This window comes from Myotis nattereri (assembly GCF_964212035.1).
Source record: "Myotis nattereri genome assembly, chromosome: 6".
Lineage (NCBI taxonomy): Eukaryota > Metazoa > Chordata > Mammalia > Chiroptera > Vespertilionidae > Myotis > Myotis nattereri.
In genome coordinates this window covers 93744893-93771274 of record NC_138081.1, presented here as the reverse complement: position 1 = coordinate 93771274, position 26382 = coordinate 93744893, and the positions used below count along the sequence as shown (strand labels likewise).

The 26382-nt window shown below is 42.7% G+C and overlaps 2 protein-coding genes across 2 annotated transcripts in view; one reads left to right on the top strand and one right to left on the bottom strand.

The window, feature by feature from the left end:
* The window catches only part of TFB1M (transcription factor B1, mitochondrial), a 37567-nt gene that overhangs the window by 7977 nt on the left and 3208 nt on the right, over window positions 1–26382 (top strand). Inside the window, exons 3-5 of the mRNA XM_081093682.1 lie at window positions 5445–5553; window positions 6831–6982; window positions 13904–14023. Coding sequence (XP_080949808.1) covers window positions 5445–5553; window positions 6831–6982; window positions 13904–14023 — 381 coding nt within the window. The remainder of the gene's footprint in view (window positions 1–5444; window positions 5554–6830; window positions 6983–13903; window positions 14024–26382) is intronic.
* CLDN20 (claudin 20) lies at window positions 16519–17169 on the bottom strand (the record flags this gene model as incomplete). The annotated part of the gene is made up of 1 exon (XM_081093683.1): window positions 16519–17169. One exon carries the CDS (start codon window positions 17167–17169, stop codon window positions 16519–16521), a length of 651 nt encoding a protein of 216 aa, XP_080949809.1.

Below are 26382 nucleotides of genomic sequence, written 5' to 3'. Positions count from 1 at the left end.
TGTCAGGAAGAAGGCCATGGTGCTGAGCTGTGACCAGTGCTTAGCCCACCGGGCAGTGTTGGCTGCCAGAGGCCCCTCACCAAGAGAGGGTGGCATAAAACGTGCAAGATGGCTATTTGATACAGTTTTTTATTCTCAAGGAATTTATCATTGTACGCAAGTTCCAAGAATTACATAAATTCTTTCATCATCAAATTAGATCACCAACTAAGTACCTCGGTGGGCCATAGCCACTCCCTGCCGGAAGTGTGCACAAGACCTTGGCTCGTCAGAGGAGAGGTTTTTAGTGGCCACACGCAGAATACTTCTGCCTTTGTTTCCTCCTTTTAGAAAAGGCGCTCTGCTCTCCATTGTGTGCCACGTCCCCCTTACAAAACCTAACACCAGGAAAACCGTTTTCTCTCCTGCAGACTTGGTATAATTACTTCCCTAGAGAGTCAGAATTCTGTAATTCAGTAAGTTGGTCATGAGAGCTAACATCTCTAGGATTTAAAGAGTCCTTTCACTCTAAGCCAAGCGTGTCAAATTTGCACCCTGTTGTGCAGCCCACAACAAATATTTTTGCGGCCCAGCCAATATAACGGTATGTAAGAAATGTTTTAATAAAAGTTGTAACTTAATTTTTACAATATCCTGTTTTACATAACTAGAGGTCGGTGCACTGGTGGGGAAGGGGGTGGGAGGGGAGGGTCCCTCAGCCCGGCCTGCACCCTCTCACAGTCCGAGAGTTGGGGATGTCCTACTGATGGCCTAAGCCGCTATCTGATCTGGCCTCCCTCTGCAGGAGGCAACTGGTCCGGCAATCAGGGGACGGTGCTGGCCCCTCCCATCGCCCTTCCTGTGCCACTGGTTGCTGCCCCTCCACCCCCCATCGCCATTCCCTCCCTCTGCCCCCCGGGCACACTCCTTGGCTGGCCTAGCACCGCCTGATTGCCAGCCCCCCCCCCCCCCCCCCCGCCTAGTGGTCATTCCACAGTTCAGTTTGCATATTACACTTTTATTATATAGCATTATTAATAACGAACTACAGCGTTCCCTAATGACTGATTATTATAATTGTGCTGCACTCATTTCCCTTACATGCCTTATGCGCAGGTGCACCATTACTCTCCACTAATACCAGCAGCAAATATTTTAGCAGCCGAATGCCATGTTATTAGTCTTGGACTGACTTGTTTGGTGTGCCCAACAGGAAATGTTTCACTTTCTGAGAACAAGAAAAATAGGTTTACTTGCGTTATGCTTATTAATTTGTGCAGTTGTTCAGTGTCTGGTAAGTTAATGTTCAAGAAAAAAATACTAATTTTTATTAAAATGATCTGTTATTTTATGTTAACGATTCCTCATTTATTTCAGCCCTTTATATTCAGCATTGTCTCTATTGAAATAAACCTACACGTTTCTATGAAAATTGAAGCTTTTGGGTTTTTTTTGCGGCCCACATAAACTTAAACCTTGCTTATTTGGCCCGTGTTAGCTTTGAGTTTGACATGCTTGCTCCAAGCTTCTCATTGGAAGAATTTAGGATTGAAAACTAGATGGAACAACTTGAGGATGTCTGTAAAGGTACGCACTTGGCTGTAAGCAAGTGCCTGCACTCAGTCCGCTGTGCCTGGAGCGTATGCAGAGGTAAGACCTCTGGAGTTCTGAAGTGTAAGGCACCATTGAGGGGCTATGACTGATCTTTCCCACTCCTCCATCATTTCCAAACATTATGATAATGAAACAGTCTTCTCTCGAAGTAGTTAGTTAGAAAGTCTGTCATGGCTGACTATCATCAGGTGTGTGCCAGGCTATTGTCTAGAGCAGCGGTTGGCAAACTGCGGCCCCTTGAGTGTGATTCTTCCACAAAATACCACGTGCGGGCACACATGTACGGGGCGATTGAAACTTCGTGGCCACACTCAAGGGACCAAAGAGCCGCATGTGGCTCGCGAGCCGCAGTTTGCCAACCACTGGTCTAGAGTCATACCATTTCAGTTTGTGAGCTTTCTCCCCCATAGACCCTTCACATAAAGCTGTGAACGCCAGCATTCATCACTTCTGCAGTAGGGAGTGAGAAAGAGGAAGAGCAGGCTACCAAGTAGTCATGGGGGAGGTAGACCTTGTGAAGAATGGAAGGGTTTGGGTTGTCATTGAAGGAGACTTCAGCCTGAAGGGAAATCAAAACATACCTGATAGAATGCAACATTGAACCTAGGAAAGGAAGGTAAACGTGTTACGTCAGCTTCTGGTATGCAGCTGAGTGTGTCAGTGTGGAAAATGAACATTTCAAACATGGTTGAGTTATCAGAGCATGTAAATTAATGTCAAGGAGCCTAGTTTGCATTGTTTTGTTTTGTCTGAGTCTTAATTACTAATTACTTAACTACTTTCTATATATTGACGTTGTGAAACGTAGGCTTTTAGTTCTGCCTCTTTGTTTTTGGTATGCTAATTTGTTTTGTTTTAATTATGTGAAGCACAATTATAGAAAAATTCTAATGTTCTTCACTGTGACAGTAAATGCTATCATTAAATACACAGTTTTTGTCAGTAAGAGCCTGTTCCATAGAGAGCTATCTCCTTTTTTATTTATAGTATATTGAGGTTATTACGTTTTCTAAGATTTAGTGTCTGGTAATCATCAAATTAAATTTTAACAAATTGTGATTTAAAATAATCCATATATATTTTAATATCAGAGGTGCACATCATTTTTGCTGAAGTGCCATGGCTAAATATATTAAACTAGTTGATTCCCAAACTTGAAATGTTTAGCTTCTTACCAATATAGGCAATTCAGTCTGTATTTCTGAAACATTACTTGTGTAATTCTGTCTGTTATCAGTGAAATAGGTCTTTGCCAGCGAATTGACCTTACAAATTTATGGAACCCCAAATCTCGCAGGCTAGGCAAGGAAGTTTCCAGTGTCACAAAAAACGGAATGCCATCTGGTCACCCACTTATCAAGTACCTCAGAAGTACTCACTGTGCTGTTGTAGCTGCAGGGGACCTTGCGGTAGATAAGAAACAGGTGCGCCCTAGCTGGTTTGGCTCAGTGGATAGAGCATCCGCCTTTGCACTGGAGGTTCCCGGGCTCCATTCCAGTCAAGGGCACATGATCTCTATTCGGGGGCGTGCAGGAGGCAGCCGATCAGTGATTCTCTGTCATCATTGATGTTTCTGTCTCGCTCTCTCCCTTCCTCTCTGAAATCAATAAAAATATATTTAAAAAAAAAAGAAAGAAAGAAACAGGTGCTGCCCTTCCGGAGCATGCATTGTTACAGGGGAAGAACCTGCAGACACACAATTGTGATACAGGGTGATCTAAGCTACAGAGAAGCATGTGCAAGGCACAGTTTTGGCCCAGAGGTGGTCCGCGCCTTCTCACTGGCTTTGGTGATGCTTCTTTCATCCTTCCTGTCAGTTGCCTGGGCTAGGCAAGGAGAGAGTTAGGAGAAAATTAGCTTGGCTTGAGCTAGAGAAGCAAGACCAAGGGGTGCTCAAGGCCAGAGTTCCCTGAATTGGGGCTGAGGTTCTCTGAGCTCCCTGAGCTGAGACTTAATGTGGAAGAGGATCACCTCTTCCTTCGTAATCCACTTCAGCGATGTTTGTTCTCATTGACTATGTTCATTCCTGCATTTTAAACTTTGTAAGCTCAGGGGCTGCATCTGGTTTTATTTACCAAGAACTTTAAGAATCAAGTTTTGTGTTGGATACAGAGGCACTTAACGTGATACGAACTTACAGATGGCTTAGCTGTAAGGCAGCAAAATCTCAGACATCTCTCATAGCAATAGTTTACCAATATATTTTCTAGGACAAAGGAAACTAAGGAAATAAACAAATAGGACTACATCAAAATAAAAAGCTTCTGCACAGCAAAAGAAACCATCAACAAAATAACAAGAGAGCCCACTGCATGGGAGAACATATTTGCCAATGATACATCCAATAAGGGGTTACCCTCCAAAATTTACAGGGAACTCATACAACTTAACAAAAAAAGACAAAAATTCAATAAAAAACTGGGCAAAGGACCTAAATAGACATTTCTCCAAAATGGACATACAGAAAGCCAAGAAACATATGAAAACATGCTCTAAGTCACTAATCAGCCAAGAGATGCAGATCAAAATGACAGTGAGGTACTACCTCATACCTGTCAGAATGGCTACCATCAACAAATCAACAAGTGCTGGCAAGGATGTGTTATAAGCTGCTAGTGGGAATGCAGACTGGTGCAGCCACTGTGGAAAACAGTATAGAGTTTCCTCAAAAATTTAAAAATGGAACTCCCATTTGACCCAGTGATCACACTTTTAGGAATATATCATAAGAAATCAGAAACACCAATCAGAAAGGATATATACACCCCTATGTTCATAGCAGCACAATTTACAACAGCTAAGATTTGGAAACAGCTCAAGTGTCCATGAGCAAATGAGTGGATACAAAAGCTGTGGTACATCTACACCAGTGATGGCAAACCTATGACACGCATGTCAGAGGTGACAGGCGAACTCATTTTTTTGGTTGATTTTTGTTTGTTAAATGACATTTAAATATATAAAATAAATATCAAAAATATAAACCTTTGTTTTACTATGGTTGCAAATATCAAAAAATTTCTATATGTGACACGTCACCAGAGTTAAGTTAGGGTTTTCTAAATGCTGTCACGCCAAGCTCAAAAGGTTCGCCATCACTGATCTACACAGTGGAATACTATGCAGCTGTAAAAAAGAAAGAACTCTTGCCATTTGCAATAGCCTGGAGGGACCTGGGGAGTTTTATGCTAAGTGAAATAAGCCAGTCAGAGAAAGACAAGTATCACATGATCTCACTCATATGTGGAATCTAGTGAACAAAATAGATCAAGAGACATAGAAGCATGGAACAGACTGTCGAATTTCAGAGAGAAGGCAGGGGAGGGTGGGTGAGTGGAAAGAGATCAACCAGAGAACTTGTATGCATTATGCATTATGCATAACCCATGGACACAGGCAATAGGGTGGTGAAGGCCTGGGGTGAGAGGTGGGGCTGGGCTAGAGGAGGTCGGTGGGGGAGTAAAAGGGACATATGTAATACTTGAAACAATAAAGATTTTTAAAAAATATATTACAAATGCTTTCTAACTTAAAAACTTACAGATAGGAGTTGAGTTTTTGCTAAATCTATACAGAAATACAAGTCATTCTGAGAGTCAAAATTTCGTTACTAGATGTTAAATGGTAAGCTGTTTTTATACTCTAATCTGTTGCCGTCCCGTCATTGATACGTTAAAAGTGAGATGCCACGTAGTTTATTGCAGTTGATACGAGGAACTTGAGTTCAGTAACAGTCACGCTTAGTCTTTGGCCTTCAGATCGATTTAATAATGCATAGATTTGAAGTAAAAAAATAGTTCCAGTATTTGACAAAGTGTATGAGCTCCTTTTTATTGACCTTTCTGAACTAGATGCTTTCTGATGCAGCACCGGGGAAACTGAGGATTGTCCATGGAGATGTGTTGACATTTAAGGTCGAAAGGGCTTTTCCAGAAAGTCTTAAACGACAGTGGGAGGATGGTAAGTGACTTTGGATTGTTGTTCTTGTTGTTATTTATGGTAGAAATACTTACATTATTATATATTACAAATGTTCTTATATATTTATATTAAAAATTATCCAAACACAATTAATAGGTAATATGTATTGTAATTTATTCTGCTTTTCTACTTTCTTCCAAAATATAAAATCTATTACTTTCTTAATTCTTATTTATTTGTCCCATTTTTCAAATGTTTTGGGTTCTATTTAAATAAACGTGTCATATTTATGATAGCACATGAGATGGACCATAAGGTGTTACTTTTTCCAAATGGTAAAAAAGGAAGGGTTTCAGTGAACCAAGCCACACCCAGCCTTTCTTTTACCTTCGTTTCGATTGTGCTCACACTCAGTGACCAACCAAGGCACTCCTCGTTCACGGCACTGTTTACTGAGATCCTCTGTGCTCCAGCGCTTCTGGTTTTTGCCTTTAAAACCCCGTAGAACACAGGAAGGGTCGATTTTGGTCCCCCCCCACCCCCCCATCTAGCGGCCAGGCTCCTGCAGTGCTTGGTGCTGGCCCTCTCCGCCTTCCGACGCCCCCTGCTCTTCTCAGCACCTGCCTGCGCCTGCCCCACCGCCGTGACCTCCCCAGTGTCCCCCGCCTGTGACAGTTCTCCTGGTTCCTCTGACTGTTACTGACTCTCTTCTGGAAGGTGGCTGCTCCTGCCTTCCCTGAGGCCATGCCCTCTGATTCCCCTTTACATCGCTGTGAGCTGTCTCTACCTCCTTTGCTGGTGGTTATTTTTTCTCCCTCCTCTCACCTGTTTCTGAGCTCTTTCTCCTCGGGCGTCTCCTGCTACAGATCCATCCGGATGACCCCTCCCTGGCGGACACCTGTGTGTCGCAGGCACTTGCAGGCTGTGTCCGCTTCCGGGCACCCGACCCTCCGCAGGTTCCTTGGGCCCACAGGCACCTTGACCTCTTCATGTCCAAAGCAGATTCTTTTACCTCACAGCAGTTCTTATTGTATCTTTTTCTGAAGCCAAAAATCTGAGGACTTTCACTGACTGACTGAATGCGAATTAGGTAGAATTTTTTTCCTTAATAATTCAAAGCTGATTGTGGGGGCAAAAAACAAAAAAAAAAACATTGCTTTTGAAGAATAAATGGTATGGAATATACTCAACCATAATTTTTCATATATTTTTATTTGATGCTATTAGTATTTAGTTTGACTTTTACGCTTAATTAAAATTATATTCAAACTATATTGATGAAATCATTTCAAGTTGGTTTTTCTCCTGCCAACCAGATCCTCCAAATGTACATATTATTGGAAATCTGCCTTTTAATGTGTCAACTCCACTCATAATCAAGTGGCTTGAAAATGTTTCTCAGAGAGAGGGGCCTTTTGCTTACGGCAGAACCCAGATGACGTTGACTTTCCAAAAGGAAGTGGCGGAGGTAAGTTTTAATTTTTTTCTGGCTATTTTACCACGTGATCAAATTCCAAGTTCAGCATTTGTATGTCAGACTGTGTTTTCTAAAGCTGATACTCCATTACACACACACACAGAAAAACCCTACAACAGCACAACCAAAAGTTAAGCATGTGGTGGCGGCGGCAGATGTCACTGCTGTCAGCTCTCCGTGCAGAGTAGGAATGACATGCTGGCTGCTGAGAAGGCGGTACGGTGAGTAAAGGAAACAGCCCCCGCTCAGCTAAAGAAAGGCGGGACCTGTGCGATGCAGTGATGCACTAACACATAGGGGTTGGCATGTGACGTGTTATCACTGATTTGTTGACCTGAATACGATGACAGCTGAAGAAGGTTATAATCAACATGGAGCTGAGAAAGGGAAGAGGGTCGGTGGCTCACTACTCAGTATGTAGACTTTCACTTAACTCCCTGCCTTGGCCATGCCTGCATGCCCACAGCAGTTGTGTTCCAAGTTCACCCTCTAGAAAGTAAACCTACAAGGTAGGCGAGGGGATCTGCAGACTGTCCATATTTTTAAAAAGCTGTCTTCTGACATATAAATACAAAAGAGTATTTCATGTATATGTATGGCTTAACAAAAAGATCACCTGAGTCCCCATCGCCCAAGTCAGCTTAGTAATGAAGTTGCCATCATCTTTGACACTCTCTTGGATGCCTCATTCTGACTTTACCTCCTATCTTTCACCTACTGCAAAGGTAGTCAATACTGTGGATTTGGGACTTATTATTCTCTGCAAGTTTATCCCATGTATCCTCTTTACCCTGATTCATTCATATTACTGTTATATAGTATCTACACTAATAAAAGAGAAACATGCAAATTGGTGTCACTCTGCTATGTCCACCAGCCAATCAGATGAGTATGCTAATTAACCCAACAAAGATGGTGGTTAATTTGCATATGCAGGCATGGAGCAAAGATGGAAGGCTCCAGCCGGACTGAAGACTGAAGAGGCTTGGCTTCTCCGCTGTGGCCGGACCAAAGGCCTGGGTCCCGGGTGCCGGAGGAAACCCGGTGCCGGCGGCCAGGGGAAGGAAGGCCTATTGCACGAATCTTCATGCAATGGGCTTCTAGTATTATATATACTACTACGACTGTGTCATAATTTACCTGTCCATTCTCCTGTTTGGAGACCCTGTATAGTTTCAGTATTTTGTTATTACAAGCAAAACTGTCATGAACATCTATATATATATATGTCAGGCAGAGCACATAGCACATAGAAATGCTGGATTGGAAGGTCTACAAATTCTTACTCTTGCTAGATAATGCTAAATTGTTTTCAAAAGTCACTGAGCCTGTTTGTATTCCCACTGGTTCATTTGCTCTGTATCCTTGCCAGTACATGCTTTTGCCTAATTTGAACTTTTTTGGTTATCTGGGGGAATGGTGTGTCATTGTGGTTTATTCTGTCTTTGCTGGTTCTTAATGATTTTTACATGTTTATTGGCCTTCTGGGTAAGCTCTTTTTTGTGAAGTACATGCCTTTTACTGAGTTTTCTGTCGGGTTGCTTGTCTTTTTCTCATTGATTTGGAGGAGTTCTGACATATTCCCCTTACTAGTCCTTTATTAGTTAAATGTGTTGCAGATCTTCTTCGCTGTGGCATGTTATTTTTTTTTTACAGTGTCTTGAAGGACTGACATTCATAATTTTAAATTTATGGTTAGTGCTGTTTGTGTCTTGTTGAAGAAATTATTTTATAGCCTGAAGTCATGAAGATATTTGTCTATGTTACCTTCTAGAAGCTTTGGGGTTGATTGTTGTGGATGGTTGAAGTAGAAAGTAATTTTAGTACTGTTATCCTATGAGCCCAGTGAACCTAGCACCGTTTACTGAAAAGTCGCCCTCACTGACCTTTAACCTGTGGCATAATGACAGAAGCCTGTGTAAGCCCTGGTCTGATTGGAGCCACAGAAGAAAGGTGGTGTGAAATCTCGGGACGGAAGGCCCACTACTAGAGAGGAGGGAATCTTCAGTCCACATCACAGCAGATCAGAAATTTCATAAAGTATCTGTCATGTTTGCATATAATGAACATTGAGGAGACTTGAGGATTGAATTAGTGATGAATAAACAAGACACTAAATACAGTAGAGATTGAAGCAAATAAAATATATCATTATTGGAAAGAGAAGTAAAAAATATTTAGAAATATATTGTTGTTTATATAACACCTCAAAACGTAGTTAAGTTCCAGGGATCACGTGGAGAAATTGACCTGTAAGAATGGGTAAGGCATTTTGGGAAAGAAGAGTGCTGAGAGACTTGCCTATGGAGTGTCACAATGTCTGTGAGACTCTGATAATCATCATAATCAAAGCACCAGCATGAGACAGACCAAGGCGAGGTTAGAGGGCCCAGAATCAGGCAGCTTAGTATAGGATAACAATCAGATTATACATCAGCAGAGAATGATATAATTTAGCAAATGCATGTGTATTTGGTTAACTCTTAGGAAAAACATTAGTAATTTGCCATATGTAAAAAATTAATTCCAATTGCTGTGCCTTCAAATTCACCACACAGCAGCCATTAATCTGAGGCTAACTAAGTCAGGACCTTTCTGAGAAATCTGCCCAGTGCCCTGCGGATTCAAGGCCTCTCCACTTCAGCTGTTGGGGATGCAAACTATTTCCAGTGCTTTGTGAATTCCTTTAGTCCTGCTTTCCGATGGTATTTTCTCCAGCCTCCCACCTTGAGGAGTTAGTTACCCTCAAGCACTCACAGATCTGTGCTCAGCCTAAGACTTGAAGAGCATTATCTCAGGAGCTCTCCCTCACTTCCTTCCTCTCTCTCTCCTAGTCTCCACCCTGTGTGTGGTCCCGGATATCCAGCCTGTCTGCTCATGTCATGGAGATCTCTGGGCTCTGTGTGTTCCTCCTCCCCGTGCTGCAGCCCGAGAATGGCCGAGACTGAGAGACTTTGCCTTAGAGCATTTGGCCATAAAATCCATCACAAAGATGTACATAAGACCTTTGTGTGTCTGTTAGGAGCTCCAAGGTGACGTCCCCACTTCCTAAGGTCTTCATCACTTCCTGCTCTTAAAGCTGTTAAGTCTCTTCTGTTGGTTGGTTTGAATTGAGGCCATGCTAATAGTTTTCTGTGTTGGTTTTCTCAACCTTTGGATTTGTCCTTGGATATTTTTTCTCAGCTGACATGATTATTATGGTATTTCTGCTCTTGAATAACACAATTGAGATGCAAAATACCATGTACTTTAATTCTTTGGGGAGAAAGAGCAAAGGAACAGAGGCCTAAGAGGTGGAGTGATGATTTCAGTGACTCAGTGTCAGTTGTGGTTATTAATAATAGTGCTGCTCCAACTTCATATGCAATTATTTTTTTAACAAAGAAAGTTGATTTTGGTTAAATTTTAGTATGAATATTGAAAAGCCTTTATAGTGAGTCTATAATTTAAGAAATGCTTTAGAAGTACGGGCAACGCTGGTCCTCTGACTGATTTTGGCATTCTGCAAGTCAGAGTTTCAGTGGGAGAATATAATAGCATCATTTTCTTATATGCCCTCTCTTTGCTCTGGACAAATTTGTATTTTGAAAATTTGTATTTTACCCCAGAAAGCACTTTTAAACATTTGCTTGCCTTGGTTTGGTGAGTTACAAAACAAATGAGCATGTCCTCTTCTTTCTCTTTAAGACTGCAAGGTCTGAATGTATGAATTCAGCCCACACACATTAAGGGACATTTAGACACTATAAAGCTACAGCTCGTAAAATAGAATCAGACTCTGTAGCAATAAATGATACCTTAACAAATCTCACCTAACCTCGTTTTATAGATGATGAAACCAAAGCTCCAAGCAATTTAATGTTTTCCGAAAGGTCATGAGCCCATTACAGGGAAAGCTGAACTTGAACACAGGTCACCTGTTTCCTGCTGAAGTCATGATGTTCAACTTTTCCACGTGGCTGGACCTCTGATCCTTTCCTTCCGGGTCCAGCATCCGCCTCTTCATCTCCTCCCATCTCCAGGGGACCCTGGCTGGTTAATGGTCACATCCGCAGCAGGAGGGAGTCACCTCTTCATTAATTACGTCGTTCTCTCTGTCCCTGATGTGTGGTAGTTTCACTTCTCAAGTATAAGCCAATTTTTTCTCCTTGTACTTAAAATTTTTTTAGATGAATAAGGGAAAAAAATAATACTGTCCTTGTGAATTCTTTGACCCTTTTTTTTTTCTTAGACTCAGAATGCTTTTAAAAGCTCAAAGGTTAGGTATTTCCTTTTAGTGAAAAATTAGCTGGTTTGGTTTCCTGGCCTTTTGCTGTTGCAATCATCTGTCTTCTAATGGAGTTTGGATTTTCATAGCTTTACCTGTAATACATACACCACAGAAATACCAAATCGTGTTCCAGCAGTTGATTGACCATTTAACTCTTACATTAGCTTTTACCGAGCCCTTTGCCGAGCTCTTTGGTCAGTGGCTTGAATTTTTCCTGTACGTGTGCTGCTTTCTTCTAAATTGAGCCATGTGGTTCCCAAAGTTTTGTCTCCACACCACAGCTGCATTGGCTGCAAAGGTTGGGTGGGTCACGTTATGGGTCAGGACAGCCCCTCCCCTGGCAGGAGAGGACACACGGCACTCAAATGTGTCTCCATATCCAGTTAGCTTCCCCTCTGTGCCTCACTGGTTGCTTTTTGGTTAAAGTGACTTTTAAATCTCTGAATTCATCTGTGGAAACATACATTTCAGATGTAAAGTGACAAATTGGAGGAAAATCCAGGATGAAATAATACTTTTTAAAATCTGGGCATTTCTTTTGGCTTACGTATATTCTAATTTGGTGATTATGTTCATGGTAGATTTTAGTTTTATACAACTGCTTTGAATTGTGCCAGTTTGCACAGTGTATTTTCAATGAATTTTTTCCCAGAGGTAAAAATTAAGCTCTCTTTTTTGACCATTTGAGCTTACTTTTTGACTTAAATCTGTACTTCCATTTTTTGTCTCTATTTTTTATATTGGCTGAGAATATATGTATACTTTTTGGTTTCACATTTTAGTCAGGAAGAGTTTATTTTGTCAGATATACTGTAGTATGTCATCACTTGCCATAAACTCAACTTCCCAGTAATCTCAACTGTCTAAATACAGACAAGAGCCAGAAATTTTAAAATAAAAAGGGATGAGATGAGGAGTGGCTTCTGAATAACAAAACAGATGCTACAAAGCCTACAGTTAACTTAGCCCATAGGAAGTTTTCTCAGCATCTCAGATTGAAACCTATTTTTATTCTTGCTTAAGGCAAAATATAAGCCAAATTGTGCTGTTTTCATGCGCACAGCAGGTTAGAAGCGGCGAAGTAAAAGGGGCTGTTAGAGTCGGCATGGGACAGTGAAGCGGGAAAGGGAAAGCCCCGCAGTGAACACAACTCTACAAGCACGGCTGTTCCGCAGTGAGGCTCCCGCCCTCGCCCCTGGCCCAGGACTGCCTTACGTGACCTGTGTCTCAGGAGAGCTGGAGCATGGCCAGGGCAGTGACGGCGAACCTTCTGAGCTCGGCGTGTCAGCATTTTGAAAAACCCTAACTTAACTCTGGTGCCGTGTCACAGATAGAGATGTTTTGATATTTGCAACCATAGTAAAACAAAGGTTTATATTTTTGATATTTATTTTATGTATTTAAATGCCATTTAACAAAGAAAAATCAACCAAAAAAAATGAGTTCGCGCGTCACCTCTGACACGCGTGTCATAGGTTCGCCATCACTGGTCTAGTGAGCTCTCAGAGCCCAGAGAAGCAGGATGCATTTTAGAAAGAGAAGTATACCTAATTTTTTTTTTAATCCTCACCCGAAGACATGTTTTTATTGATTAATTTTAGAGAGAGGAAGGAGGGAGAAAGAGAGAAGCATCGATGTGAGAGACAAACATTGATCACTTGCCTCCCAAACACGCCTCAACTGAGGATCGAATCCAGTCTAGGTATGTGTCCTGACTGGGACTCGAACCCCCAGCCCTTCGGTGCACAGGACGACGCTTCTACAGCTGAGCCACCTGTGCCTAATATTTTTTTCCCAAGACTCAGCTTTGTCCAGTCATAACATATCACCATTTTTCCTATTTTTTTTTTCTAAGAAATAATGTAGATATGTTTAGAGCCTTCTTCTATTTCCTTTCTTTTCCTTTTATGAGTTATACTTTGTTAAAATTTCTATTCATCATTCCTGTGCATGTTTTTTTCTTGCACTGCAGATACACACACACACACACACACACACACTCAGAAGTAATCTTTTGAATTTTTTATATACATATTTTCTTCACTTAATTATTTTTTACTCTATTTTGGGAGCTATCTTGGTAATCATTGCTGTTCATTTTAACTGTTATTTAATAGTTTACTGTTGTCGAAATTACCACAATGTACTTACACAGTCACCTGCGATGGCCCTTTGTCTTTCCGCTTTTTTTACTGTTACCTATAATGCTGCAGTGAACATTCATTCTTACACACATCTCCTGTGTAACTGTGGACACTGTTCTCTGGGGTAAAGTCCTGACGGTAAACCTAAAGGATCATGGGGGTTGACTTGACCAGCTTTTCTATGCATGTTACCGAATTATGGTCCAAAGTGCTTACCAGTTTCCCTCCCACAGGCAGGGTGAGAGTTCCTGTTGCTCCAGATACTCGCCGGCACTAAATTCGCCCAGGTTCTCTTTTGTGTCATTTAAATTTCGTTCATTTTGTGGATATGAAATTTTATCTCATTGTAGCTTTACTGTGCATGTTCCTAATGTGCTATGTGGTTGAGCATAGTTCACGGGTCCTTTGAGTTACTCTTACATTTCCTGTTAGTGTTTATGTTTTGATTATGATCGACTGGGTTAGTTATTTGCTTAAGTTCCGTTTTGTCTTTCCTAGAGACTTGCAGCCAATACGGGGAGCAAGCAGCGCAGTCGCCTGTCTGTGATGGCCCAGTACCTCTGCCGCGTTCAGCACGTCTTCACAATTCCAGGCCGGGCGTTTGTTCCCAAACCGGAAGTGAGTTTCTGTTGCTTTCCATACTATACCAGAACTAGGATTTAAATGGTATCCATTGCTCTTCTGAGGATGTGTCAGAGGAAATGATCTCTAGGATCTCATCTTATGTGCAAACTGTGCCAGAAGTTTTCCTTTACCTCTCCTGAATCAGAACCATAAAAACCACAATGTGAATCAAAATCACAATTTTCACTCCAGTTTCTCTCCCCTTATTTAGAATGACCAAATGCCCACTGGATATTTATCCATGTTGCCCTGGTCATGGTGGTATTATTATTGTTATCCTTTTTTACACTTCAAATTATTTCAGTATGGAAGGTAAGGTATATGGTCATCCAATCCTCAAAAAAAGAAATCAGTATTTTTGTGTGATTTCTATTAGAGAATACTAGCTAAAGTTACATCAACCTTACTTACCGTGAATGTTTTTTCCACTTTTTGGAGAGACCTTAGTGTGGTAATATTACTTGCATGAAAAGGCTTATTTTATGAGAGTTCAAAACACTCCTGTATGTATTTAGGAAGAAAATATTCCAAAAATAAATAGAAATTATTTTTGAAGTATTTATACACTTATATAGAGTACTAGAGGCCTGATGCACGAAATTCATGCAAGGGGCTCTGCCCTCATAGCTTTGGCCGGTCCTTGCAGCGTCGGCAGGCCCTTGCAGCCCCTCACAGCCTTGGCCGGCCCTCACAGCCTCGGCCGGCCCTCACAGCCCCTCACAGCCCCTCACAGCCTTGGCTGGACCTCACAGCCCCAGCTTCATCCAGGAGGTTGTCCGGACAGTTGTCCGGAAGGTCATCCAGACAGTCGTTCTGTTGTTTGGTCTAGTTAGCATATGAGCTCTTTATTATATAGGATATAAAGTAAACTTTTAGTATAGGACTATTGGATATGTAGACTGCATATAAAGCCATTAAGCAAAATGAAAGAACCATATAGGTGTCAAAGCAATCCTATCCCATTAATCTGCATTAAAATATTCTTTCTTTAGGAGTATTTTTAAAATATTTGTTTAGAAAATATGTTGACCATTCAGAAGGAACGCATACTTTAAAGTCATTTAAACTTCTATTTCAGTGATTACCTTTCTAATCCATACATGAAGGAGTGCCTTTTCATTGATCTGTTCCATTAATAGCTGATGACATTGTAGGAGAAGAGAATGATGATCTACCGAGTAAAATAGGCATAAAATATTTTAGTCTCTACTTCTGTATGAACAAATGAACATTTTTTACTCACATAAAAGGTATTCTTCCCATCCCTGAATTATTTATATGCGAAGAAATGTTCTTTTCCCCCATTTACCATTATCTTGTGAGCAGTGACTGAGCTTGAATTAACAGGTTATTAAGGAACAACCATTGCAATGTTTTTTTTTTTGCATATCAAAAATTCAGTTTTTATTTTCTTGTTAAAATATTTGAAATACTCAAGATAATTTAACTTATACTTTTAAAAGCATTCTTTATACTTTAAAAATTACTTGCACATCGCATTAACTCATTTAAACAGCTCGATGATGAGAGAACAACGATGTTTTTGTTAATGTGGGTCAAGCTTGAGAATGAAATAACAACTTAAAAATAGCCTTTGTCATCCAAATACTAACCAGTGAGAGAGTAGAGGAGATGGGGTGAGTTGTGGCTGGATGACTTCATCTGGAGAAGCCTCTAGCTGCAGCAGGCAAGGGCCTTCTGGAGCCTGTTCAGACAAACTACTGTCATCACTCGCTTTACTTACTGTCCAAAGCCCCAGAGGGTGGAGTTTGGTCTGGTTTTGCTTTGCTGTGGTAGTCTTTCCCAGTGTTCTTCCGTTAGTTCCGCCTCATCTTTGAATGTCACCTTGTCGGTTCTCACAGATGTATGTAGATACTTTTCTAAAATGAAAAAAGGGACAGGGAGTTCCCAGTAGATGGAGAGTTGGGGTGACTGCTTGGGCGACGTCTGAAAGAGGTGGACAGCTCTTCTGTCCCTAATGTGCCACCGTGCCGTGCCACTGGGAAACAGAAGCAAGTTCCTGTGAGTCGCCACCCAGACAGTAAACGCAGACTGTCCCTGGATTCACACCAGGCCAGGTGCTTCTCACGCTTGGCAATTTAATTCTTCTATAAAACCCAGTTAAGTACCAATTCAGAAAATGTATCAACAGGTTATCTTAAAAAGGAAGAAAAGCTATCAATTAATTGCCTTATTAATATAATCAGTCTCTCTTCAAATTATAAAGTTTTAGATAACCCATGAAAACAGGTGAAGAACAATCTTAAAAAACAGGTATAGTTGTACATGGGAGTTTGTTGGCATTTTAAATAACCTTGCCAATTTTAAAGTATTTAAAATCTTTGTGGAGAAAGTTAAGCATAATCCTGGTGTGTGTGTGTGTGTGTGTGTGTGTGTGTGTGTGTGTGTGTGTATGTATATATAAATATCTAAAATAAAGACAAAAGTCCCAGCAGGCATCTAAAATTCCATGTGGGTTACACATTGCTTTACACATAGTCCTTCAGGTTGTAAGCTGAGCTGCCCTCCGGCTTGGCAGTGGGGGTGTGCTGCTGCTTGGGTGGCGGGAGCCACGCCTCTGGGTCCTTTTTCAGGCAGAAAATCGTGCCAGAGATCAACAGCAGCAAGGCCGCGATGAATCCGATGTAGACGGCTCCTCCAGGCTCGTGCTTGTTGCTCTCTGGAACTGTCAGATCCAGAAAGTTGGCGACGATCTCCTTTGTGTACCACACTGTGGGTATTAAACCAGAGATCCCCGCAGACATGAGGCAGAGGCCTCCAGCAAGGGAAGCGTGGCTCTTGCTTTCTCTGTCCCCTCCTAAGCGAATGCATTGCATCCCCACCGTGGAAGTGCAGATCCCCGAAACAGCCAGGACGCAGGCCAGGATCATGGTGGCGCGCGCAGCCTGCACGTGGGTGGGGAGGGTCAGAACGGAGAACTTGAGGGTGCAGCTGAACATGCCGGTGCTGTAGCACGTGCAGTCCATCCACAGCCCTTGGAGCTGGACAATGGCCGTGATGACGTTGGAGCCCGTGTCCATCGTCACCATCCAGTTGGGCAGCAGGGTGGCAGCCAGCACTCCAGAGACCCCACAGAAGGCCAGGACGAAAGCAAGGAGCTGGAGACACATTGAGGCCATGACGTTAGCGTCAGCTGTCCACCTAGAAAATCCTGGTGCTTAATTATGATGGCTCTCCGTCAAATTGAAGATTCTGTGCAGCGGAGGAGCAAGTGCAAAGGCTGGGGAAAGAAGGCAAATCGGGGTTGAGGGAGAGAAAGAGCGAAGAGAAAGGCTCTGTGTGCAGTGGAGCCGAGTGCCCGGGCCCCGCAGTGGACGTGGAGGCGGCTGCTCGGGAAAGGCTCCCCGGGCCTTCAGAGGCTCCACCTCCTGGGTGACCGGGTGGCTGTGCTGGGTGTATGGCGGGAAGCAAAGAGCTGTCCACCTGGTTCTTTTTAAAACTTCAGCTGTGCTGCCCTAACCGGTTTGGCTCAGCGGATAGGGCGTCGGCCTGGGGACTCAAGGGTCCCAGGTTCAATTCCAGTCAAGGGCATGTACCTTGGTTGCGGGCACATCCCCAGTAGGGGGCATGCATGAGGCAGCTAATAGATGTTTCTCTCTCATCAATGTTTCTAACTATCCCTCTCCCCTCCTGTCTGTAAAAAATCAATAAAATATATTTTAAAAAAAACTTCAGCTGTGCTGAAGTCTGCCAAGTGGGCATGCACCTGGTTCCAAGAGGTAGGTATACCACATTCCAGCTGTAAGATCTGGCAAGGAATTTTAATTGCATTTTAGGTTTTTAAAACTTATTTTAAGTTAAAATATTCTATAGATAATAAGAAAAGAATAGTTTAAACTAACCCCTTAATATATATTAATGGATATTTTAGAAAAGTTTTAAGTATGCAAAAGATGGCTTTTTAAACAAGTATTTATTAAGCGCCCACCAAGTACCTCCACATGACCCAGGGGAGTTGTGGAAGGAGGAGAGGAAAGTAGTGGAAAGAAGTCCGTCACCTGCACAATTATCCCTGAGCTCCAGTTAATAAACATTTGCAAAATCCTTACCGAGGGTGGCACTTCTTCCACTTCAGGTACAAGGTACTCAGAAGCGGACCAGTGACGCTACTACCGGCACAATTAAGCTACTGTGCTTGCTGCGAGAACGTGAGACCCGTGCTACTTGGGACCAGAATCCTTTCCTGACCCACATGCAGCAGTCTGCTGCAAAACCGGTTCTTCCAACCGCTCCCCAGTAGGGACGTCGAGTCTCCAAAGTACTCAGCAGAAATAACCACGTCGTTACTGGTCTGTGACAGGATACCAAAAATAATGTAGCACTTCATTCTTTCCAAGGGAAAAGCTAGCACTTCGTGGCTTGGCTGTTTCAATCTGGCAGCACTACTGCCTTCTTTGAGAAATGTAATGGCTTCTGAAATACAGCAATTACATCCTGAACAGTGTGTTCTATCATGAGTCATATATGTTTGACAAAAGGCAGTGTGTATGGGTCAAATCTTGGCTTTCCAGAACCTCTCTGAGCCTCAGTCTCCTCTTCTGGAAAATGGGAGGATTATACGAGGACCTATGTCATGGAGTTAAAACATGTCAGTGCATTTTAAGGACTTAGAGCAATATCTACCCCCATGGCAAGTACACAATAAATTATAATTGTCAGTGTTATTAGTATTTTTATTTTTGTTTCTATCTGACAAGTAAATGTCATGATATTTATTTTATATCATGGCAGTTTCTTTTCTCTCGTCCTTCCTTAAGCTGATTGTATTCACTGGCATAGAATCTTAGAGCTGAAAGAAACTGTAGATATAATCTTGTACATCATCATTTTTTCAGATTAGCCTATTTAGGAGGTAAATTACCCAGTGCCACCCAGGTCTCAGCAGCAGGTGGTCAATATCCAGATCTTCCCCTCTTCCCACCTCCCTGCAGCCTGGACGTTTTTCCCGCTACCCCAGTACCTCTGTGAAATCCACCCCTGGAGCTTCCTGTGGGAAGCTGGGAAAACTGCTACATCTGAAGGCACGGCGCACCTTTAAATATCAACTTCACTCCCTTTCCCACCAAAAATTAAAAAAGCAAAACAAAAAAAGACTCCAGAGGCATCAGTTGGGCAAATGGCTTAGCTTTGGAGACTAAGTCTGGACTTTTCTGTCGTTCTAACATTGATTCTCTAAGGAGTTAAATCCAGAGCTAGCTGAATCCATTTCTCTGTTCATAATGTTAAAACGTGAAATGTACAATTTTAGGAGAGGATTTCCCCTACATTTTGAATTCTTAAGAATCAGACTTACTGTAGGGATCAGAGTGCCTAGGTTTGCCTGCGATCATCCAGTTTCTTTCTTTACATACTAAGACCAAAATAGGACACAAGTAAAAGTTCCTAAGACAACACTGAAGCCCATGTTTAGTTTATAATAGCTGTTTTCAGGTTTGGGCTTGGAGCGCCAGCCAGCTCACAAAATTACTGACTTGTCCGGGCCATGTTCAGCTGGGACTCTGAAGAGCGAGACTGCTGCTCACATTCTCTGAGCGTCTCTTCTGTCTTTTTACTTTGGTTGAGCAACCTGTGTGTGTTGATCAGTCTATGCTCAGCTCCCCAATTATAGCCCTTTTTTTCTCATTAGCCAATACATTTATGAATCTCAGTGTACTTCAGACTCGCAGACAGCTTGTTCGTCTTCATTAGCAAGTACTGGCAGTGATAAATTACAGACAGCAGAATCCGCATACACATATGACGCGCGTGCAGTGAGCACAGCGCGCGCTACTGGTGAGTACTGGACTTTGAATGCTTTCTTCTGCCTACAGAATGTATGCAAACAGCATGTGTTCTCCGAAAAGCAGGTCGCTGTTCTGCTGCTTTTGTAACAGTCCACTGGCATCTTTGCTAGAGCACCATGAAACCGTGTGTTTTTTTCCTTTCCGGCCACAAGCACGATGCTGTCTGTGGCCTGTTCTCTCAGATTTCTGTCGGGCAGAGAAGAAAGGCATACTTTGTTTCCATGGTGGTGGCGGAGGAGAAATACTGTGACAGTAAGCAAATGGCTCCAAGGACCGAGCTAACTCTCTCCTGGTTCCAAGCACAGTGCGTACAGAGCGGAACCGGGGGATGTTCTATTTGAACCATCCACCAAAATAATGTCTGGAGTAGATGTGACTAAAGAGTAAAATGAGTTTTAACAAGATTTACTTATATCAAAAGTAATATTTAAGAACAGATTTGCAACTTAAAATTCAAACTAAGTGGTACTTAAAGAGCTATATTTAGGCCGCTAAGCTTTTAAAAGCTTCCCTTTTCCATACCTTTTGTCCGTAGCCTTCAGTGTTTTAATTCCCTTCGGTCGTTGTCTTCGAATGAACCCCGGTGAGGTTTGATGGAGAGACACCACTTACAAGAGGCTCGCTTTACTGCTTCTGAATATTAGTGCTAGAGCTCCAACAAGCTAACTTGCAAATAGCAAATAAAGAGCAACACAGAAATCTGAGGGGGGAAAACTGCTGATGGTGCCGGAAGATAAATACCAGGTTCTCCATCTCATTTTTTGAGCTGTGGGAGAATTAAGAAAGGAGAGGCGGGGAAGGGAGGGAGTTGTTGTTCCAACAGTGTTTTTTCAAAACCTGAAAGCTAAAAATGCTTTTGTGTCACTGGCTACAGAGGAGGAATTATTTGGGTGCTCACACAAAGACTTTTCTTTAATGTTATGTTTTAGTCCACGGTTATAATTTATTTTTGAATTTTTGTCTATGTTGGGAGATACAGTTTATTATTTGATGTCCCCAATTATATTAAAGAATATGGTCTGAAATATTTTTAACTAGATTGTGCTTTACAAATGATAGCAGAGACTATCTTTTTATTCTGGTGCTTGTGACTTGTCTGAAATCAGGTTTCACAAAATTAGTAACTTTCAAAAGACAGTTTTAAAATAGCGATATCTAATTCTGCTCACAGGAACAGCATGCTGTTCCTGCTGCATCGGGAGCAGTCCCGGTCCCGTCAGGGCCTTGGCTAGTTCGGCCCCCTGCCGTCATTGTTGGCCCACCCGCCTGTGCTGAGGCTGACACGGAGGTGGAGGGACCCCCTGCCCTTGTTGCTGCCCGCCAGCGTAATGCAGCTGGGGATAAACGGCCTCAGCATGCTTTCATGTACCTTACTATTTTCAAACATTTTTATTATGCTTCTGCCTTGATACTTATCCAATATGAACTGCCTGTTTTAAAATGGTGAACTTCTGGAATGCAGATATCTTTTATTAACTGTAGACCTTTAATCAGGCAGAATTTCTTATATAAGAAAGGATCTGGGAAGTCGAGGTATATGGAGAAATATAGTTCATCGGCATTATTATCTCTTTCTAATGTGGACAGAATTAAAGAGGATGAAACTCTAAGTCCAGATACTTCCCTAGGTGAATCAAGTGTGTCTTCTCTTCAGTTTATGTCTCTTCCCCGGCCTCCAAGTTGTCATCCAGTTGTGGGTGTGACATCACTGGTGACATCTCCGACCTGCCACAGACAAGACCGAGCCCCTGACCTTCCCACACCAGGTCCTCAGTTTCTCCACGTCCGTTAGTGGCAAATTCATCCTTCCATGTGGCACTTCCTGGATCTTAAAACCAACCTTGCTTCCATATCCAGCTGCCACTCAACCAACAAATGGTTGTTTCTAAGTTTTCAGATTCATCAGGCAGCCTACCACCTCCGAGCCCCTCTCCTGGTTGAAGACCTCACAGGGCGAGGCTCCGTGTCTGCCTCCCTCGCGCTGTTCGCCGTGGGCCAGGAAGGTGCTGGCTTAGAGAAGGGGTACAATAAGTACCGAAGGAAAGGTTCCAGAAACTGATTTTGAGTGTATAAAATAACATCAACTGAACTGTACACTACCTTTGCATGAACAAAAGTATAATTCTGTCCTTTCCAAATGACACTAATTTTCAGTGATTTTGCAGCTCTCTTGTTTTATAATCTTGATATAATAGTATCTGTCATTCAGATAAGCAGCTTCCTGTCTGCTGGATACTGTTTGAGGCACCAGGTTATTTAATTTTCAAGACAAGCCTGTGAGATGACAAGAGTCCTCACTTTACAGATGAGAAAAGTAAGCTCCAGAGAAGTTAAGTGACAACTAAGGTTGTAAAATGAGTGAATAGCAGCAGACACATGGCAGGTGGGAGTCAGGCCCAGAATATTGTGAAATTTGAAGTCCTTCTGCACTCATGGCATTGCCCTGCCTCCACTTGGAACAGAATGTACTTCCAAGTCTTGGTAAATATAAGGAGTTGCTTCTTTCTGGGGTGGTCGGCATTAAGCTGTGGGACACATGAGCCCGGCCATCTCTGCAGCGGACATGGAAAGTTCACCTCTCACTCCTGCGAGTGGCTGCAGAGTAGCTGGCCAGTGGCACGGCAGTCTGTTTTCTCCTTTAAAATGTTTGCAGTTTTCTGTTTTTAAGAAAAAATTACAAGTGCTTGCCGTAGTGCTTGCTTCTCTTAGTGATAATCTGGATATTGAGAAAAGCTTTGCTTTGCTTTCTGAAAGAATCGGTAATTTACCTGAATATTTGAGAGAGAATGGCAAGAACTGACCTGTGCTGCTCACCGGCCCACCTGAGCCTCAGCTACCTGTAGAAGAGCCGGAGGCCAGCCCCTGGCCCGTGGCTCTGATCCCACTGGTCTGGGATGATGCCCAGTCATTGTACATTTAAAATGCTGCCCACTTAATCCCAGTGAAAAGTTGGGGTTCAGATTTCAAAACAACCAGTCCTTTTTGTAATTTCTGTTCAACCTTGAAAATATGATAGTTCAGCATAAGTTTAAAATTTTCCTGTTACAGCCCCACAAATGTAAAGTGATTGACTTAATCTTAAAGTAATGTTTGTCTTGTCTTCTGACCCAGTCTTAGGAAATTAACAGTATCAGCAATGAACACAGTTAGTCCATTGTTTCCCCTATCTTTATGGTCATTTTAGTTTTAATATAATGTATTAGATCAGTGTGAAGACTTCTTAACTTAAAATCAGCAGTTTGTAGATAAGGTGATAATAGTGAAAATGAAGATGAATCATCTTGGGTTTTTGTGTGTCCTCAAATGTCTAACAAGGCGTCTAGTTTCTGATGATGCCTGTAGCAAGTCGCATACAGGTTTCTGCTTATAGCTTGTACTTCCATTTGCTCTATTATCGATTACCTTCTTTCTACAACATTTTACTCCTGTTCGCCTTCATGAGAAGGATTGGAGGGCTTGTTTCCTAAGCCTTCATCACGCTGTTTTAGAATAATGAGACTGTCTTTGGATTGTGGTGACATTGGCAGATCGATCTAATCTCATAAGTATGTATTAGTTGCGGCCTTACCATTGTATTCTCTTTGTACATTATTTTGAAGAACAGGACATTTTTTAAAAAAAAACACGGTCATTTATTGGTCTGAGATGGTGGGCTGAATGCGTCTAGTTTGGGTCCGGCTTTCAGTCACTGCCCCTCCTCCACTTCCTCCTTCCCTGGGACCCTCTCTCTTTACCCAGCCTGGTTCCTGCCTCTTGGCCCAGGCCACTCCAGAGTCATAGGTGGTCCACCCGAACCATTGTAGTGGATCTGAGAGGCAGATATTTAAATTCACTCTAAATTCCTTAGTGAATTCCTTAATTTTATTAAGTCAGGAACCAGGCCATACCTAGACTGGTGCACTGAGAGACTGAGTTTGGAAAAGGGCTGGCAACATTAAACAGCAATTTGTAAGTGCATCTGTTCCCTGTGTACTGACTTCCTTTTTGCAATCAAATCCTTTAATAGACTTAAAATCCAGGAAGAAAAAAATCCAGTTGTCATTTTAAATAAGAATCCAATTATAAGTAAAAAGCATTTTTGTATCTGTTACCATAGTTACCAAGTGGCTTTCCTGTAGTTTCAGAGAAAATGGGCTCCTTCATTAAAGTAATTCTGATGCTTGCTGTGGGGGCGGGGCTAGAGGAGAGGTGGCCAGGGTGGTAATGATTTCCCACAGCAGCGGGACGCATTACTGGGAGAGCCCTTTGCACAGTGAGTCTTACAGGGTCCCCCACTAAGTGTAACTATATTTGATTATGAATGGACTTTTTTTTTAAAGTTACAATATACTGTTAGCCAATTGGGTACCAAATTCAAACTTTAGAAATCTGCTAGTTTACATGGAGTGCTTGCTATATTTGCGCAGGATTTTAAAATGTTATTTGAAATGTTAGGCATGTTCTGTATTTGCAAGTACCAACTGTATCTCAGAGGAACAAAATCAGGCAAATAAAGATGAGGCCAAGTGTCTAAACCCAGGGGAGCTGGGAGTGGTGGGGTCTGTTCTGGAAGGAGAACACATCTATCCCTGTACTTGTGTGTTTGTCTTCATAGTATCTGAACATTAGCGTTTTAATAGTTCGTGGTGTAGGTTAGGTGGGGCTTACATTTACCGCCTATTTTGCTGAAAGAGTCTTTTCTCTGGAAACTGGCAGGCGTGGGATGACACCTGGTGACTAGGTTTCCTTTCAGAAGGGCCTGTGGGTAACTAGGAAGAATTGGATTGAGAGGAGGGAGGGAGTTGAGTCACGGAGGGCGGCCTAAGGAGAGGTAGGACCGAGTGCCAGGGAGCGGCATGGAGAGTTAGAGTGATGGGGTGGGGAAAGTCTAGAGAATGATCTAGAACAGCCGTGGGCAAACTACGGCCTGCGGGCCACCGGCCCGTTTGAAATGAATAAAACTAAAAAAAAAAAAAAAAAAGACTGTACCCTTTTATGTAATGATGTTCACTTTGAATTTATATTAGTTCACACAAACACTCCATCCGTGCTTTTGTTCCGGCCCTCCGGTCCAGTTTGAGAACCCATTGTGGCCCTCGAGTCAAAAAGTTTGCCCACCCCTGATCTAGAACCTTCCCAAGCAGTTGGGCTCACTTCCCTGCCCCAGAGGAGCGGGAGGAAAGAGCAGAAGAGCAGGTGTGACATTTCCAGATCATAGTGTGGCTTGGGCTGCTGCTCCCACTCTCCCGGCCGGAGATTCTGCTTTTCCCTCCCACGGAAATGCTCTCTTTTCTCCCCAACCTGCGGTAGCACTCCTGTTTACATAATCAGGGGTGGGGAACCTTTTTTCTGCCAAGGTTAGAAACCTGCCATTTGGAAATTTATAACATCATTTGCTTAATATAATTCACTTAATATAAACTTACGTTGCTATGGGAAAAGCTCCTAGATTTAGCTCCTAGATTTATTGAATGTGGAGTCCTACCAGCAGTTGCCTTGGCAGGGCAGAGCTAATGATTTCTTGGGCCTCATGCGGCCCTCGGGCCAGACGTTCCCCACCCCTGCCCTAAACCCTAAAGCCACCTGCCACCTCCACAATGCCTTGTCCTCTTCAGCCCCCGCCCCCCTTCCGTATTGATCGCAAACCTCTCTGAGACCCCTGGATGCTGTGCTGTGGTATTTGTGTGAAGCTCTAAGGAGAGTCTTGGCCTTTTCCTCAGAGCACTAGGTTTCCTGAAGGACGTACCTGTTACTAGACGTAGTGAAATGGAATAAGCAACATAGAGAACCCAGCTTGAAAAGTATTAAATTTAGTAAGAACATGTAACATTGTCTGCTGATGTCCCTGTGGAGTGGAGTGACTGCTGTTCCACCGAAGGGGCACGCTCGTCACTAAAAAGTCCGCAGACTGGTGGACATTTAGGGGACACCTTCAGTGTGGAGACCTTCTCTGGCAGTTTTCACTCAACCGCTCAGAACCACCCTTCTCCAGCCACAGCATCCGACTGTCAAAGTCTTCACGGTGCAGCTGTGGCCCATCGAAAACATCGGGGGCGGAGGCAGTGACCGCTCAGGAGGGAAGGCCGAGATCAGCTTGCCAGGGGGCAGCTCACACCACAACCCCCCCCCCCCCCCCGCAGGACAAACAGGCTGGCTCCACCAAAAACCCATCCAGGCCGCCTCATGCTGGGCACATCTTCATTTTTATTGTCCAAAGAGTCTCCTCCACCCTAAAAACAAAAACATAGTGCCCGGCCCTCCCATAATACAGGCCGGTGTTAAGGAGTTTTGTAGCTACTAGATCCTTTAGCAGCAAGGCCGCCTAAGAGAACAAGATAACCCCTTTTGAATTTAAAAAACAGAATCCCCTTTGAAAGGCAGTGGTACAACCGCATGTCATCAACTGCTGTACTTCCTTAGCCTTTGTAGAGTCTGGGTGATGTTCTAGGTAGCAAATTTAACAAATCCTTAGAGATTACACTTCCACAGATTGTGAACAGAATTCCCATTTCCTAGGTCATGGTCTCTTGTCAGCATTTTTGTGCATGGCTCACATTTCTCCCTTTGTAC